General features: G+C 45.3%; 1 protein-coding gene across 11 annotated transcripts in view; it reads left to right on the plus strand.

The window, feature by feature from the left end:
- LOC132908156 (proton channel OtopLc) overlaps nt 1–16,749 on the plus strand; it is a 34,104-nt gene extending 17,355 nt beyond the window's left edge. For 5 of the 11 annotated variants that reach the window (XM_060961859.1, XM_060961858.1, XM_060961855.1 and 2 more), the window contains exons 4-10: nt 8,285–8,615; nt 9,131–9,239; nt 9,385–9,545; nt 9,628–9,784; nt 10,190–10,665; nt 11,174–11,501; nt 11,741–16,749. In XM_060961859.1, coding sequence (XP_060817842.1) covers nt 8,285–8,615; nt 9,131–9,239; nt 9,385–9,545; nt 9,628–9,784; nt 10,190–10,665; nt 11,174–11,501; nt 11,741–12,435 — 2,257 coding nt within the window. In that variant the 3' untranslated portion in view covers nt 12,436–16,749. Of the gene's footprint in view, nt 1–1,729; nt 2,465–3,252; nt 3,693–5,062; nt 8,166–8,284; nt 8,616–9,130; nt 9,240–9,384; nt 9,546–9,627; nt 9,785–10,189; nt 10,666–11,173; nt 11,502–11,740 lie in introns of those variants that run through there. The other 6 variants (XM_060961863.1, XM_060961860.1, XM_060961862.1 and 3 more) reach the window with 6 other exon arrangements.
- Nucleotides 16,750–18,148: the final 1,399 nt, after the last annotated feature.

Raw genomic sequence — 18,148 nt, forward strand, 5'->3', positions numbered from 1 at the left:
AACGCAGCCGAATGTGCGCGCCGGACTTTTTCAACTTGCAGGCAACGCTTTCGCGAAACACACCGTTTCTCCCCTCGCCTCTGTTTCATGGAATTAAAAACTTATCGGAACAGAGACACGATCTTGCGGTCTCGTCAAAGAGGAGTGGGAGAATCTACGAGTCAATGGAGAAGGTATCGTGATACAGGGGAAGGGAGACGCGTTGAAAGTGATCGTGAAATATCGACGAAACAAACCGTGAGACTTTGCTACCCGAGAGGGAAACTTAAATGGTAATGAATTACACACGACCACCAGATCTATAGGAAAAAAAGAAGGATCGGTACGAGATATTGTTACCCTGGCGATCACGAAATTATTTTTCGAATTTACGATTGCGGGGAATCTGGGTGTATGGTACGGATGGCGGATGTACAGTACGATATCTTGCCGAATGATATCTTATGCCGAATGACAGAGTACGATAGCGTACTCGAGTTTTCGGGAGAATTGATCGCGAAAAGGGCCGCGAGGGGAATTCGCGATAGCGCACGCGTTTCCCATACAGAAATTCACGTAGACAAAAGACACGGCTCCCTTCTGACGACGACGATGCAGGACGAGTTACCGGCAAAGGGTGCTTCACCGATTCTTGTTAACCATAGACAGCGACTGTGCTCGAGCGGGAGGAGGATCACGTACAAAGACTGCTCGTAAATGCATCGATGCCAGGTCTTTAGCATCCACCACGTCCGGGAGGCTGCAAATAGATGCGAAAGGATATTTAAATAACGCAAGATGGGGATAAAAATGGAAAAAAGAGGACGTTGCCTGAATGTTTATTCAGCGTTTATCATTGGCGGGTGTGAATGAACACGGTCGCCAGAGACAAGACGGTGAAAAAGGCCACCGGGAAAGAGGGGTTTTTGTTGGCACTGCGACTTCCGCTGTCGTGGTTCCGCGAAACGCGTGGATTAAAAAGAGGTCGGCGAGAAAGGCTTGGAAAAAGACCGAAGAATCAGCTCTGGCGTTGCTTTTCGTCGCGGAAAAACGACGTGCAACGACCGTTGCGAGGATACAGATTCGTCAAGCAGATTGGCGAAGCACGCGGCTACTCCGAAAACCCAGTGACCGCGATTACGAGCAACGTCGGTGAGAGTCGGGAGACGAAAAGCGTGAAAAAGCTGAAAAGGAAAGCGCGGATCGAACGAAGGAGTCGGCCTTTGGCCCGCAATTGACGTTGAATCGAGAAAACAACTCGAATTCGTTCGGAGTTGCGCGTGGTTATACGAGGAAATGGAAGAAAAAAGGGGATAAAGAGGAAGAAGAGTAGAAGAAAGAGAGACGAGGTTGGAAAGAAAAGAGAGCGGAGCAGGAACGAAAACGGGGACATGGCAAGTACGAGGAGAAAAAATTCATGACGCGACCGAAGATTCCGAGGGAACAAAAGGAGTCGCAGCTTCGAGGTAGCTTGGTAGCCGAGAGGAATCGTGGTGGAGGATTCTCGTTGGATCTCCGTGTACGAGACCACAGCCAGGGGTGGAGGGAATGGAATGCATGGAAAAAGGAGCGGAGGAGCGAAAAGGGTGAAAAAGACAAGAGACACCGTAGGGAAAGATCGCGAGAAGGAGATGAAATATATTGGGGAGAAAGAGGCCAGGGTTGCGAGAAGGAGATAGGCGAAAAGAGCGATATAGAGTGAAAGCCGCGGTTCGTAGTGCGCTTGTGCAAGAAGCTGCCGCTGCCCGGGAAGAGACCTCCCGGCCAGCCTCAGTCTCCGGGATGCTGGGGGCGGCGATCGTGATTCTACCCCCATTTCATCGTGCTCCGATAACATAGTCCATCTCGCTCGGCTCCTGTCCATCCGTCCATCTCTCGCTCTGCTCCCGTTCCTCTCGGATTAACCCTCGACGCTTGTGTTTATACCCGTCATCGTAAGGTAGACTCCCTTTCGGTGTCTACCTTACCATCTTTATCATCCGCTCTTCCATTCCTCTTTCTCCCTTTTTCCCGATTCCACGTTCTACGCGACTTACGAATCCTACGCGCCTGTCTTCCTCCTACTCTCCTTCCCTCTCTCTCTATCCCCACATCCTCCGTGTCTGGCCCTTGCCCCCTCTCCTCTCCCGTCAGCATCAACTTCCTCTTTCTCTCGCCGATCTTCCATCCTCCATCCCTTCTCCGTCTCTCCGCTTCACACCCTTTTCCGCCGAACCCTGGGTGCAGTCACCGCGAGAACCTTCAGCCAACCACCTCTCTAGCAGGTGAGCTTTCTTGGTCGCGTACTCGGTGACTGGATAGTTCGTTGGTTCGTTCGTTGGTCCGTCGTCGGTTGGTACGTCGGCGTTCGTCGAGGTGTGTGCATTGCACTCGGTTGGTAATCGTAGCCGCGCGTCGCCCGTCGCCTGTCGCCCATCGGCCGTCGCCTGTCGTCGTGCTCGTCATCAGTCATCGGAGCGAGAGTGCTCGATCCTCCCAGCCTCAGGTTCGGTCGTGTGCACGGGATTTTCCATTAGCTCGTTCAACTAAGTGCGCGAGATCAGAGAGAGAGAAAACCTTTGGGGTGGCCCACAGCTTCGTTCCTCCCGACGTTCTTCTTTCCCAACTCTGATCGCGGTCCTTTCTCTCGCCCTTTGGCCACGTTCCTTCCTCTCCCTTCGCCCTCTGTCGCACCTTTCTCTTCTCTTTGTTTCCTCGCGTTCGATCGCGACTACGCGGTCGCCGAGCCGAACCGCCCTTTCAATTCCAGCCCCAAAATCTCGCCCGACCCTTCCTCTTTTCTCTCACCAGATCGGACCACTCGACCGTTGGTCGATAAATTTCTTCGTCGGGAGTAGGGGAATAAAAGGAGCGGGACGCGTTCTTTGTTGATAAATCTTTTGCTACAAAAAGAGAAAAGAAAAAAAATCCACCGACAACCCGCGAAAAAAATCTGTCGATCTTACTACACGCGCTCGTCATCCGTTCCGTCGATGTTCATTTATACGTATCTCATTAAAGTTCGTACACTATCATTCATCCGATCCGAGGACCGAGGTGAGGCGCAGCAAAAAGTCCAAGGGGCGAACGCGCAGGCGTGATCCGCGGAATCGAATAAACAGAGAGCAACAATTTGGGGAGAGAGTTTTTGACTCGCGCTCGCTGCCCTCATTTTCGGAAATGGTGTCTCGAAACGTTCCAACCGTGTCGACTCTCTGGCGTTTCGCGCCCCGATCAACTTCCGTTCGCTCTGTTCGATCCGATATCTCTCTTTATTCGCTACTATCGTGGCAGTAGACAAGCGTGTCGAAGCTTCAACGACGAGGGGAGGATTTTTCAGTCAAAATATCGTGGACACTTCGAACGGTGCTCTAGTTGTTCGCCAAAATGGCGGCTGTGTCGTAATCGAGCTTCTGTCGGAGTGGGAATCTCGCGTTTGGATCTCAGAATAGGAAAATCGTGGTATATTCCCGGTGAGATCCAGCCGTGTCTTTTGCCGATCGTTAGGGTCCATTGCGAGGGGAGAAGAAATCCGCGATGGTGGGTGGTGGTGATTGCAAGGTCGCCACTGTGGAGGTGGAGGCTGCCGCTGCAGACAACACGGCGACGCTCCCGGTGACCAGGCCTCTGAATCCGCAAAACTCGTCGCCAAACGCGCAGGACAACGCCGAGAAGAACAACGCGGCGAACAAAGAGATGGAGCTGAAGAACGTGCGCTCGACCCCAGCGAAAAAGTAAGACCGGCTGCTGTAGACGTAGAGAAAAATCATCTGAGAAAGCAGGACCGTCATTTCCATTGACGTTTCATTTTCTTTTCTTCTTTTCCTTTTTATCATTTCCTCGACACATCGCTTGCCCCAGTAGTAAATGCAACGTGACGACTGTCGCGTCCTTTTAGTCGACTCGATTTCCTTTTATTTAACCGTCGTGTCAATTTGACCTATTAAAAACGTGTTAGAGCATGAACATCGGTCGTTTGCGCATTTTAACGAGGAATTAGCCGAACGTTACCGTTTCTTTTTTCCACGGCGCAATTACGAGGAGAAACGGGACTAGGTCAAGAATCCACTTGACCAGAGCTCTCGTAATCTGCACGCTAACGAATGGTAATTATCTAGGAGCACCAGTTGAACCTCTCTGAAAATTCTCGCTTTTCGATTCTTTGTTACGCCGTCCACGTTTGCTTTAAATTACCCTCGATAACAGGATAGTTAGAAATTCATAGGGTCGGGGAAAAACAATTTGTTGTTTAAATGGAATTAATAAACATCGTCCTATAGGATAATTAGGTCGACCTAATTAAAAATTCCACGAGCGAACTCGCGAACATTTTCTCGATACTTCGTGTTTATGGCTCATCGAAGGAACGTGGGAAAGTATCGTCATTCCAGTGGAACGTTCGATCAGCTACCCGTTCTGGAATTTCGATAACGCATCGATGAATACTGGGCCGAACGTCGGCCGACGTCGGGATGTCCATGTTGGAAACCAACTTCCGGAAACACGAGCATGCAACATATGCAGTGGATCCCGGAAGAGCGATTCTCTGTTAGACGGCTTCCGCTCGAGAACGTCTAAGCAGACGCGCGTGTAACGATTTCCACTCGCAAATCGATTCAACGCCTCGCTTTCTACACAATGGGTTTCGTTTATCCCACGATGTGACGCTTTTCAAAGCACACCCACGATTAGCGAGGAAAGACAAGAGATGAGGACTGATCGAATGAATGTATGGCTGCTTCAATGGGCGCAACGAGAAAAGAATACAGAGCCCCGTAATGCGTGATATAATCGAGAGAGAACCCGCATGTTAAATAAATTTCACAATACAAATATCTGTATAACTATGCAACCTTAGTCCAGTCATTAATATTGATAAAAGAAGACTATAAAAAGATATTCGTAATCAGTGACGATACATATACATCATACATATACAAATAGTGTTTTTTTTTTTTTTTCAAAAGAAAGAAGCAGATAGGATAGCAAAATCGTTTTAACATTGAGAAGGAAAGTCTATAGATGGAAATAATTCCAAGTCCGCAGCAGATATACAAATATCTAATATATAAACATCAGTCAGTGTAATTTTCCAAGTGAAGGAAGATTTAAACAAGTAACAAAATTTGTCTCGTATTATTGGTAAAAGGAGACGATAAGATAAAAATATTGCGAGTCTACGGTGGTATATTTTGTGCGTAAAACATCGTTCTCCATAGACATACCATTCATTACAGGATACTCTGTGTATTCGACTCGAAATGGCGGCTTTCGTCTGCGTGTCTATTTACGACGCACTTCGTTAGCTGTCGCGCTGCTGCCTATGAAGCGTCTTGCGTCTAGTGTGCATTATACGCGGCCCCGAGTTATGCACTCGCGCACGTACACCACCTACTACCCCAGGCTGAAAGAAGTAACTAACCGACCGAGGTTGCGGCCACGAACGAATGGAAATCATTCTCGAGAAAGAATCGAGGAAGTGGAGCGCGAACGTATTTCGAGGAGGGACGGTATACGTGTGTTTTATCTTCGATATATCGAGCTAGTCCAAGGGAATAGAGGTGAGACAGGCCGACGAGCATTAACCCTGGAACGCGACGACACCTTTTTTTCATGGAAATTGATGAACGCGTGTGAAGCGTAAAACGAGAGGCAAGGGAGCGCTCGCACCTTCTCCTCGTGATCGTGGGATTAGAGAATCGTGAAAAAAGAGAACGAGAGGACAACTGTCCATAGGACGGTGAAAGAAACCTCTTTAACGCCCACCATACGCTTGGACATATAATAAAACAGAAAATCTTACGCCCAATCGATGAATTAATTTCCCTTCCTTACATAGAGAGAACAATGAGTGGGAAAGAGACAAAGAAGAAACTCATACGGACAGCGAACATCGATCGGTTGATAATGGCGCGAACTAGTTTCGCTGGGATTTATAATTTATTACTATCGATCGAGCGGTAAAGTATGACAGTGATACGACGATGTATAGATGCAACACGGCCGAGCAATACCTTCTCGAATTACACAGTCGCAGTCGCAGTCGCAATTGCATTAACACGGGTTGAAAGCGACGCTTCGTCCGTCTAGAGTCTAGACGCTGAGACAAGACAGTATTACGGGTCTCGTGAACGTGACTGTACATACCTCCGTGCCGCCAACACGACCAGCACGATACGCTCGTAAAACAATCTGTGTAACACACCACCGAAAATAACGCTAAAACGTTCTCGTGAATCAACTACAGTAGGAAACAGCGAGCTAAAATTGCCTGTGGTTAAAATAGTACCGAAATTAACACACATTTTTTAAACGATCGACAAAATGAACGTCGAGTATCTCATTGAACGAAACGACGGGACGACGTTAAATTAAATGCTTGGACGATGGGCATGACCGAGAAACGTGAAAACGATCCAACGTGAATATACGTAAACGACTGCTGATGAAGAATACAGCCGTGATTGAACGCGAAGGGGAGAGCGAAATTCGTCGACAGGACACAGATGAAGCGGGAGCGAGTCGAGAGAGCGAGGTATAGAGCGAAAGACCAGCGGCTGAAAGTCGGTACTTCGAAATATCGACCGTGAGGCAGCCTGGTTCGCTCGGAGTCTGTGCTATCCGCCACTGTTTCCACTTCTCGCCGCTTTTCTTCTTCAGAAGTGGAAAAAAAGGCCATACCGCGGAGAGACACGCGCCCTGTCTTCGTTTCACTCTATTTTTGTCTTCCATCGTTCCGAAAACTTTGGAAATTTTCATCCCTCCAGGCACCTTCGCTCAGCGTTCTTGACTCGCCCTGCTATCTTGCTTCTGGCAAGAGACGTTCCGCGTGAAAAATCTGCGAGATTTTAACGATGATTCGGAGCGACGTTAAAAGCGGAAAAAACTGACTACGAGACGTTGCTTCACATTTTACGAGTATTCGTCGATAGAATAAAAGACACGAGTTTCTAGTGTTTTCCTTTTCCTTCTTGCAAAAATTATTTTAACATGGTAAGTGTAAAAAGTATATTTATTATGTAACGCAAAGACTTCCAAGTTAAACGAAGAAGAAAATTACGTAGGTAGATGGTAGGTAGATGGTAGGTAGATCGCGGAAATATCAACGGGTTATGGTTGGAGAAAGATACAAAAGCTGGATGGAAAAATCTGATTTCGCTGTGTCTCGCTAAATATCGCGATTCTTTATCCGGCCCGCGATGTAATCATCGAAGAGTAGAAAAAAAAAATGCCTGACACGAGTGTACAGACTCGTGCGGAACACAATAAAGTCTGCGCTCCAACCCCTGAAATGCCAGCGTGACAAAGGGTGGTTAAGCCCTTCTCGACGAAGATGCACCATACGTCGCCGAGCCCCTGATATTCCCGTGCAGACGTCGCGACGCGGTGCAATCGCACCGCAGACGCTCCGCGGATTTCGAAATATCTCTTTGCTTTTTCTTTCGCTCGTATTCATGTTATTATCGTTTTGATTGCGTGCGCGTCTGCGTCATCTTCCTGTCAGGTAGGTCGCAGGAAGAAACCGGTTTCTCGCGCGATTAATTTCCAACGAGATCGACCAGCAACGCACTCTCCCCTTCGCGTACGCAAATTATCGATTTCGCGACCTAACCTTTAATGAGAAAAGAACGCCGTGGCGGACGAACGGTGCAGAAGCGCGAGAGTTCGAGGTGCAGCGTCGCTGAACCTTGCATCGTCGGACAACAATTTTTGAACCAGTTTGCGTTCAAGAGTTTCGTGGACTGGCGTATACGAACGATCACGATCGAAGAGTGGAATGGAGATGGAGGAATACGCGAGTGGGTAATGCGAATGATCGAATAAACAATTTACGAGAATAGAGGAAGAAGAAGAGAGAAGGAGGCTGTGAAGAATCAACCAGAGTTCGATGCTCGGTGGTCCAACGTACGTTCGACATCGAAAATAGCATGCCAGTGAATCGAGTATCCAGTACAGCAGTCGGCGCTGGCAAATAATTTACTCGGATGAAGAAGTGTAAATACGGCTCGACGTTGACTCGTCTGTGATATTCGTAGCTACAAAGTGGAAAACGCCTGTTAGAAAGAAAAGTGTCGCGTACGTAAAGTCGACTTTGATCAATTCGCGATGGAAGTGGAAACAGTGCCGTGTATGGAGAACAATAACGTAAACAGAGCCGGGGGTGTCCCAAGACACGGCAGTAGGGTACAAATAGTCCGAAAGACACGGTGAGACTCGAGGAATAACGAAATTCTGATCGTTGAAGAGACGCAACGATCGCGAGAATCGTGTTTGATTCGCGTTGCTCGACAGATACGCACGAGTTCTCGTTCTTTTTTTCTTGCAGGACGTCGCTGTTCATTATCATGAGTTTCATCTACGCGAAACTACTGGTGGTGGTATGCATCGCTTATGTGATAAGCGAGGTGGTCACGCACAAACTACCCCTGTATTACTACGAGGGATTCTTCACGTATCTGTACGGTGTTAGCATCTTATTCCTGTTGTACGTGTTCTGCTTTCTACTTCAAGAAAGCGCCTGCTGCTCGAGGGGCAGCGACACGCCACCGCCACCTCCGAGGCCACCGAAACCACCTAAGGAACCGAAGGAGAAAAACAAGAAAAAGGACAAAAAGGACAAAGAGCAGAAGTCGTCGAAAAACAAAAAAGAGTACCAGGTCGGATTTCAGAGATCTTCAACTTCCTTTTATCGTACTGTCTTAAGTATTTTATTTTGCTTCGGATATATCCATAAGATAGGTTTAACTTGTTAACGTACGAGCAAAAATTCGTAATTCATTTGTAATAGCAACTAGAAATACTAGGATGAGTCACGTAGCGTTAATAATTTCGTTGTAACGATTTTTGTGGTTTCGGTTCTGTAGAACGAATATCGAACCGATACGACGACGCGATTTTAAAAGAGACGCTGACGTAAGTGGGTTATCTGTCGTCGACGACTATCTGTCAAAAGGCGCATGCTACAGTTCCCTCGTTCATTGTCACGCGAATCTTCTTGCAGACTGAAACTCGACAGTCCCATCCTCGTTAAAGCTGTCCTTTCGGTATCGAGACAGTATTTAAAAAATCAATTTCAGCCACGAAATTAAACGTAGTTCGATGGTGTAGTTGGCTGGTTCAGCTACCCGTTGAATTTCACGACGATTTCCTGAGAGAGAAAAAATTGATTTAGGACGCCGCTGATGTCGAGGCTGGCGTGGCCACACGGGCTCTGCGGAAGCGGAAAACTTCGCAAAACGACCAGAGTCATGGGAGCTTTTTCCTCAGAATCGGAGCAATTGGTGAGAAAATTGCATTTCACATTTGAAATTCAAACGTGAAATTTAAACCGACTTAAGTTTAACTCGAATTCCCATTGAAATTTAAATTCAAATCCAAGTAGAACGACTTATTTCGAAAAACGAATTTTACTTCGTTTGTCCGTAGCTTTTGGCTTGGGTACGATGGTCTACAATGGTTTAGAGTTCGGCACATTTTTCGAGGTACCACCCACGTCACCGTGTTACCAGATTCTCCAGGGTGTGAATCCGGTTCTGCAAATGATTTTCACATTCATGCAGATGTATTTCATCTTCATGAACTCGAGGGTAGGTAGACGAGCGTATCGGCAAATAACCGTCATCCTTTCGCCTAACTTCCGAATATGAGATTGACTATCCGTTTTCGCAGCTCAACATTCATCGGTTCAAAGTGATCGCGCGTTTCGGGCTGATGCACGTGGTGGCTACCAATCTTTGCGTCTGGATTCGTACTTTGGTATTGGAAAGCATCAAGGAGATCACGAAGCATCATCAGAAGATGGGTCAAGTCGAGGCGGGCATTCTTGGTAAATTCTCATTATAAAGGAAGATCGACATTGGAGAAGTATTGGGAGCAAAACTGGACTAATCTTACGCGGCCACGATATTTAGAATATCGATATTTAGAGTAGAATAGAATATATTAATTTATAATAAAAGTAAGAAAACAATATTTTACATGTATTTGCAAATAAACGTTTGAGATCTATCGTTTTGTACAAAGAGAGATAGCAATGGACAAAGTTTACTATACATGCGCCACGATCTCAGCTACGAGAATTGACTGGTCAACACAGTTTATTGGAATAGATCGATACTGTGAACTCGCGTTAAAAAATATTGCTTGGTTCGCTGTTACTCTCAATACTCCGAGCGACGTAGAAATAAGCGTCCCAAGAAATTTCGCTAATATCGTGATCGAATATATTTAGAGAGCATCAAACAGCACTCGATGAGAAACGCGGGAGCCATATTGGGAACAGCGCCTCGGGATGTGGCTCTTTTGCGCGAGGCGCCATTAACCGCCACGAGGTCATCGACCGTTTCAACGTCGGTCGCAAGCACGATAGCTGCCTCGTTGGGTCGAGTGATGAGAACGACGGCAAGGGCGATCGCGAGAGCTGTCACGACCCCAACGTCGACCACTACTACCGGCTGGAACCCTCCGATCTCAACGACTACTTCCACCTCAACTCCCCAGCCGAGTTTGACTACAACCACTGCCAACACTTTGTCCACTTTCCTAACTACGTTCACGTCGAAAGCCACCACCGAGGAAAGGACAACTCCGACTACTCCCAGTACAATCACCACGACCACCACTACTACCAGTACCACACCGTCCACCACTTTCTCATCTTTCTTCATAGAACTTTTTGACGCTCCTCAAGCCGAAAACAAGGAAGAGGTAAAGATATTTCCAGTGCATTTTACGTACGCTGGAACTCCATTTACCGCGACGAAATCTTAATTACGGTCTGATTAAATATTCCGTCCATTGACTACACTTACTTGTACACGAACTTCTATTAAAATGGTAATCGCTTAAAATGATCTCACTTAAATTCAAACGAGCCAGCTCTGTTACTTTCTGCTAATCTGGAACGTCTCGAGCTGGGTGTAACTTAAATTCATTAACACAGAAAGCAAATAGTTACGGCAAAGCTAGATCTATTCTTTCTCTTCGTCGAGGAGTTCGAGGAACAAGATCCGGTCCTTTCAATTTACCATAATTTAAGTGGATTCTAGTACGTACGAACGAACAATAGCAGCAAGTGAAGGGAATCAGTGTACTCTTATTCTATGAATCGTTTGTACTGATCTATATACGATCCTATGTATCTATATATGATCTATAGGATCATTTGTAAGTAGAGCCCTGTGCGTTGTGGTAAATAAATCTTGTGATATTATAGATACACCAAATCTTCGATGTGAATAACCAGACGAATAGCAGCGAATATTGGAGCCCGAATTTCGGAGCCTACGCGGAGGCATTAACGGACGAGGAGATCGCATCCAATTCGTGCGGCCGAGTCAATATCATGGGGACTATCGTACAAGACGCAGAACCGTATCTGTTTCCATTCATTATCGAGTACAGTTTGATTGGCGCCGCTGTGATTTACGTCATGTGGAAACACATTGGACGACATCCTCGTTGGCCGCATCAAGTGGAAGCAGACCTTGAACGCCGCCTCGAGGCTATGCTGTCTCGAAGAGCCGTCGCTTTGGCTCATGCAGGTAATTTCACTTATTTTTTCGCGATTAATGCAATGCCAAACGGTTAAAATCACTTAGCATTTTCTTTCAAGTAAAGAAGCATTCATATTATAATTTACATAATGGTAGCTCGTCCAAGGTTTCATCTTTAAATGACTATGGTTAAATCTTTGGCTTAAAATAACCATTCGCAAGACTGCTTAAAATAACGTTCGGCTAAAGCAGGGCAACACTAAACGCATCTCTCAACGCAAAAATAGGTCACACAAGGGTGGACTGTGTAGGAGCGAGCAAAGGACTATTCTTCGGCCTGTTGCTGTTGGTTGGCTCCCTCATTTGCTTGATCCTCTTCTTCGTGCTGATCCATCATCCGGACTTCGGTCTCGTCGCCATTTACCTAGCGGACGTCTCTCATTGCGTGTTAATGGTCCTGTCGATCGTCGCCATAATCGTCGGATTCATACGGGTGCAGAGCTTGAAATTCAAAGCCGAGGAGCAAAGCGATCTGAACGACATCCTTCTTCGCGTTTCTGGCTTCGGCCTGTTCGTCTACGCGGTGTTCAGCGTGATCGCCGGTTCCTTAGCAGCGTTCACACACGAACCCAATCTTCTGGTGATGGTGACCGGTCTTCTGTCGGTCGCACAGGTGATCCTTCAGATGCTGTTCATCGCGGACGTTTCTCGTAGAAGGGTTCACCTGCCGGAACACGATCGCAGCAAGCCTGGCCGACAGGTAGTCACCTTCCTGTTGATCTGCAACCTGACCATGTGGGTCATCTACACGTTCGAGTCGCAGAAAGTGATGGCGAACCCGGTGCAGCTCGATTTCTACGGGTTCCTCGCCTGGGCCATCGTGCAGAGGGTCACTCTGCCGCTCTGCATCTTCCACAGGTTCCACAGCGCGGTCACGTTCGCGGAGATCTGGAAGACCAGCTATAAAGCGCGTCTCGACTAGACGAACAGGCCGTTCATTGGGATCAATGGCCCGGAGTGATCGTCGTTCGCAGACAGAATCGAGAAAGATTTGGAGAATGAAGAATGACACGAGGCCGAGGTTGCCTCTCGACGACAAACAACATTCTTGGCTGCACGATCGATCTCGAGGTTTCGATCGATTTTTTCGTCACTCGAGTCCATCGCGAGTCAAACACTTGGACAAAGGGATGGATTACCAGCAGGTAAGAGAGGCTTCGAGGTTTCGACGAGTCACTCTGATCAAAACCGATAATTGGACATATCTTGGGGCGTTCGTGGATCGCCGGAGAGATCGGGACAGCTTCCGGTCTCTTCTTTAAAATCTTGGCGAAAACAGCCGAGTACGCACGGAACGACGAGCGGAATAGGAGCGACGACGAAGACGTTGCTTTTACGGTCCTCGTCGAGGAAAAAACGGGAAACTCGATCGACGATTTAAAAGTCGGGGGTCAAAGTAAAAGGCGCAGGTGTCGATGCTGCGTGTTCGAGGTCGGGGCTTCGCGAGATGATCGCGAAGCGTCGTTTTATTTTTTTACGCGCATTATGTATTTTATCCTCGGTTCTCTTAGCTTAAAAAACAGCTTGGACGTTGCTTCCTTGATCGGTAAAGTGAGTCGAGAGAGCACGGATCAGGAGGAACAGGTCGATCAATGATCGCCGAGAAAAAAAGGAAACGAAGATTTTGCATAGGTACAAAGCATATAATTAAACCGATTGTATTCGCCATAAAGCACAAAAAGTTCTAGAGAAAACCATACGAACACAGTGTGTACGTGCAATACCATTTCACGAAATAGGGCCCATTTCCTTTCACCGTATTTCACATCTTTTACGATCTCTATATACTGCCGTCAAATTTTCTACTTTTATATATTATATATGTACCTTCGCCCCATCGTGCATCGAGAGCATTTAAGAGATCGCTTCGCTCTTCGACACCTCGGCATCGATCAAAAACATTTCCAATCGCAAACTCGAACTTGCTCAAACGATATCGCTTCCATCGTTCGACCGAGGTGTGCCAGCGATCTAATTAGAAATTTTTCAGTAAAAAGTGGATATTAGCGATCACGGTACCTAGAAGAGAACGAGGAGCGAACGAACGATCTTCTTAACGAGTCACCTCATATTAGCGATCGAGTATATTCTTCGTTAGCATGGCACACGATAGTTTTAGGTAAATAGCCACGTGATCCCTTTCTCGCGACAAAAAGAAAAAAAAAACAAAAGAAAAAAGCGGGAAATGAGAAAAGACGCAGGACTCGATGCAGGAACAGGGTAATTCCTTTTCGCCGCGTTCAAATAAGACGCTTGACGTTTTGACACGACGCTTTTTTGGTCTCGCGAACGATATCTTTTTGTTCTGATGAGTACAAGGACGAAACTTGGCCGCTCGTTTGCCGATCGATCGACGAAAGGAAATCAAAGAACCGGAAGGAGAAGGCGCGCCAAAACAATTTCGACGTTCTTTCTCGTTGCGTGCTGCAAAGTACAAAAACTGTTTCTAACTTTTAGAATCTTTTATCGACACATCCTTTCGACGTTCATGCTCCGAAGAGTGTTCCGACGACATCGAAGCACGTATTCGAATCGAATGACGTGCATGTATAAAAACAAAAAAAAAAAAAAAAAAAAAAGACAGAAGAATGGACGAGAAAGACGACGACGACGACGATAGCGAGAAAACAGGAAGAAAAATTGTGTATAAAGAGTAGAGCGTATTCTTCTTTCTTCATTTTTTTCTTCCTTTTTTGTTCGAAATAAATCCGGGCGCTCGAAACAGGCTCGAGAATATCGCACTACGGCGAAGAGATGAGAAACCACGAATGTAGATTTTATCGCGAGACTAAGAGATTAAGAGTAAAGAAATATCGTAGACGATGTTTTAAGATGGACGTGCAAGAGAAGATTATACGACGATGAAGTTATAGTCGGTACACTAGTAGTGAATCTTACATGTACACACATATACATACATACATACACACGCACACACACAAAATCACACATACCATTCACGGAAAGTTATTGTTAATTAACGTCGTCGATTAGCTTCAAAAGTTATCTCGAGAATCGAGAGAAATGAAAAGAGGTAGATCGATCTTTCACACTTAATTCGCTATGAATATCGTACATTGTAGATGGTTGAGCAAAGCAAACCAAGAGAAAACACATGTGTTTACATAGTCGTTATACATTGAAAATCCCTCCACGGATTCCGTGAAACTCAGAAAGGAAAGACTCCAACCCCGCCCTAACAGAAAGCCTCCCCGGTCGAAGTACGTACCTAGCTACTCGAGTCTAAATATTTTAATTCTTAGACATATGTATAGGTGAAAGAGATATAAAGAGCGAAAGGGGGCAATGGAATGATGGAAACGAGGGGGACGAAGTTGTGACACTAGTTATACATAAAGATTAATTATACATAATTGTAATCCGAGACGACATTATTAAAAAGGTAATACGATATAAATATAAAAAAAAAATTAAAAAATATATTATATATATAGATAGATAGATATATTATATATATAAATATATATATATATATAAATATATATATAAATATAAATACAATTATATGGAGATCTTTTATTGACTTCGATGTGCGCGACTGCGATTGGAATGCTGCGAACGAATATGTAAATAACGATGCACAGTAAGTTATTGTTCAGCAGAGTGTCTGTGAAACGAAGAGCAATTTTGTTGCGAGTTCTGTTCTCGAGGTGTCTTCGATAGAAAGGGGGTGCCGTGTCTCTTTCCCTTAAATTGTGATGCGAAAACCTCATCAAACCCCTCCTTGATAGTTCAAATAAAAGCAGGTTAGTTTCGTCGTCGACTATTTCACGACCGATCGATCGATTTTAGTCGGAGCGTGTGTCAATTGAAATCGATTGAAATCAATTGAAAACGTGGTTCGCACCCCCTTGCCCTCGATTGCCTCGTTTCAACAACCGTGAATCCGCGAAAAAGCCATAAACCGTACACACCCGCGTCCACTGATTTCGACAACAATCGAACAAAGCAAAGAGAAACGAACGTTCGTTTGGTCTTTCCTCCGCTCGAATCTTTTTCACCGTCGCTCTGCGCGAGGATCAGCGTGTACCACAGATCGAAAGGAAGAAGGGGATGCGAGTCCACGGGGATGGGACAACGAGTGAAGAAGAAATCACTGTGACGTTCTAACAAAAATCTTAGTTAACAAGGCACTGCCACACACAGGACCAACAAAAATCGAGAAGAGTGATAATAAAGAAGAAAGGCGAAAAGGGAGACGCAAAGGAAACGAAGGAGGCCGAGGCACGCGCAAATACGAAGAGGGAACAAAGAGTAAAGCCAGCGATTTTCGAGCAGAAACGGAAAACGAGCGAAAGATATACGAAACCAGTACCCTTCCAGCGTTTATCGAGAGTGAGTGTACGAGCGAGTCCGGAACGCGTTTGCGCGAGTGATTGAGCAACGGTGCGCGTGCAACACGTTTTTATTCGGCAAACAACGTCTTTGTATACTCTACCCGTGTTCTAGAGAACAGGAGAATCATGGTTCTTGTGTATGTACATCAGTATCTCGATAGTAGCCGTAAGCCTAATCAATGAGTCGCGGATTTGCTTCGAAACTCGTGGAGAACACGCGAATCTTCGATTCAAGAGCTACAGTTAGCTTGTTGGATCAGGTACGGTGGAAAATTACGACTAGAATTACGAGTAATTTTACTAGCAATTTTACGAGAGAAGGATAATTAGAATGACAAAAGGAGTTAGCGCGATCACGCAAACGCACGCTCCCGCGTAATTATTTCCAGTGACGATAAAGAATAAAAAAGAAAAATCCGCGAGGGCGCGAACCAACAGCAAATCCGCGACACGTCGTCATTTAACATTACGTAGTGAGTTTTCGATGTCTTCGAGCATAATTACAGTTTGTACACATATACAATACGCGCGCACAACCGACATATTCACCACTCTATCAGATAGATACGATAATACGAGCAGGTGGCAAACCGAAGAATTCACTCAAACGATGGGATTAGAGTAACGTTTCAATACGCAAGACACAAGGATAAAAGTTCTACAAATTACATGTTGTCGTGTATGCAGTTTCTTCGAGTCGAGTAGCGACGATACGACCGTAAACATTCGTAAAATTCGCTCATTCATCGATTCCCATTTTAATTGTATAACGTTAACACGCCGTTTCATTGTAATCCGTTGAGGCGGTACGATATTGTACCGCCGTCATTTGTAACAATATACGATTATATTGGTTAATAAAAGTTATCTAGATGTAATGTCGCATTTGGCTTCTGTTTTGCAGTATTTATTACTTTATTTATAATGCATACACAATACAGAGACTACCTTCTCGACGGTAGAATATATATTTATTGACATTAATTTTTATATATATTCCATAAAAAAAATTGATATGTTGAAGGTTAAATTTTAGAAAATATTATTATACTCTAGAAATTATTAGCATGAGAAGCTAGATAGCATAATTTGTCGGATGTTGGAATATCACAGCTATACGTGTTACAGTCATAAATTATACATATAGCAAAGATACGTAGAGATATAGAATTCTGATTAATATAGAAATATAGAACTCCAATAACATATAGTGTTTTAGACTTTATCTGAAATAATAAGCTAAAGTTCAATTTCCAATCACTATAAACGTCGTAATCTTATTCTCGGTATATTAATCTTATACTGAGTCGGTAATGCTGAAAATGATACTCGAATGATAAGAGAAACAGAAGGTAACTACTATACGAGTAAGTCTAACGTCTAAAGGCAGATGGCAAAGCAAGACCATGGCGCTGGCAATGCAGTTCTCCACACTGGTCCATTGGAATATATGTAATTCAATTACATATCACATACGTAATTCAACGATACCAAACAATATTATTCGAAACCAACGACATAAATACATACCATATAACAGATTACTTAAAAAGAAAGTATCATTCAATGTATACAGAAGGGCAACGGAAGACGAAAAAATAAAAGTTCATCGAAGCTCTGAACACCCAAGTTAATTTAGTCTAATTCGAACGTTACAATTCACAATCTATAGCATGAAGAATCGGCGCAGGAAATAGCAGACACCATGGATAGTTGGAAAACAAACGCGAAACAGGAAACCAGGGAATCGAGCCGAACAAGAAAACGAGCCGTAAAATAGCGGGCCGAAGAGAAAAAGAAACAAAAGAGAAAGCCACGTGAGAATACATATGCATGCGTGGCATGCGTATCGACGACAGAAGAAACGTTCACGGTGAAGAAGCTGCTTGTGAACGACCGGTAAACAATTAGTCGCGCCGTATGGCGATGAATCATTATTAAAGACGATGACGAGCCAACTGTCCTTAGGCACTTCGTTGTCCCGGTCATTGGAACCGGGGTCCTGTTAGCATGCGACATTAATTTGCGTAAGGTGTGTTTTGGGGTGCTACTTGAAAGGCAGCGGATGTGGGTGCGCGACAGAAAGGAGATGAACTAAAAGGCGAGGAAGAGCAGCGCTGCCTCTCATTTGCCTTTCAATACCGGTTCCCTTCTTGTCATTGTGACAACGACGCGACTATTGTCGTGCCACCGTACACCGTGTATTACCTACCTGTTCGTTCGTGTTCCTGCCAGCGTGGGTGGCGGCCGTGCACACTAGCCGCCGTTTCAACTTAT

The sequence above is a fragment of the Bombus pascuorum genome, chromosome 6 (genome assembly GCF_905332965.1).
Source record: "Bombus pascuorum chromosome 6, iyBomPasc1.1, whole genome shotgun sequence".
Taxonomy (NCBI): Eukaryota; Metazoa; Arthropoda; class Insecta; order Hymenoptera; family Apidae; genus Bombus; species Bombus pascuorum.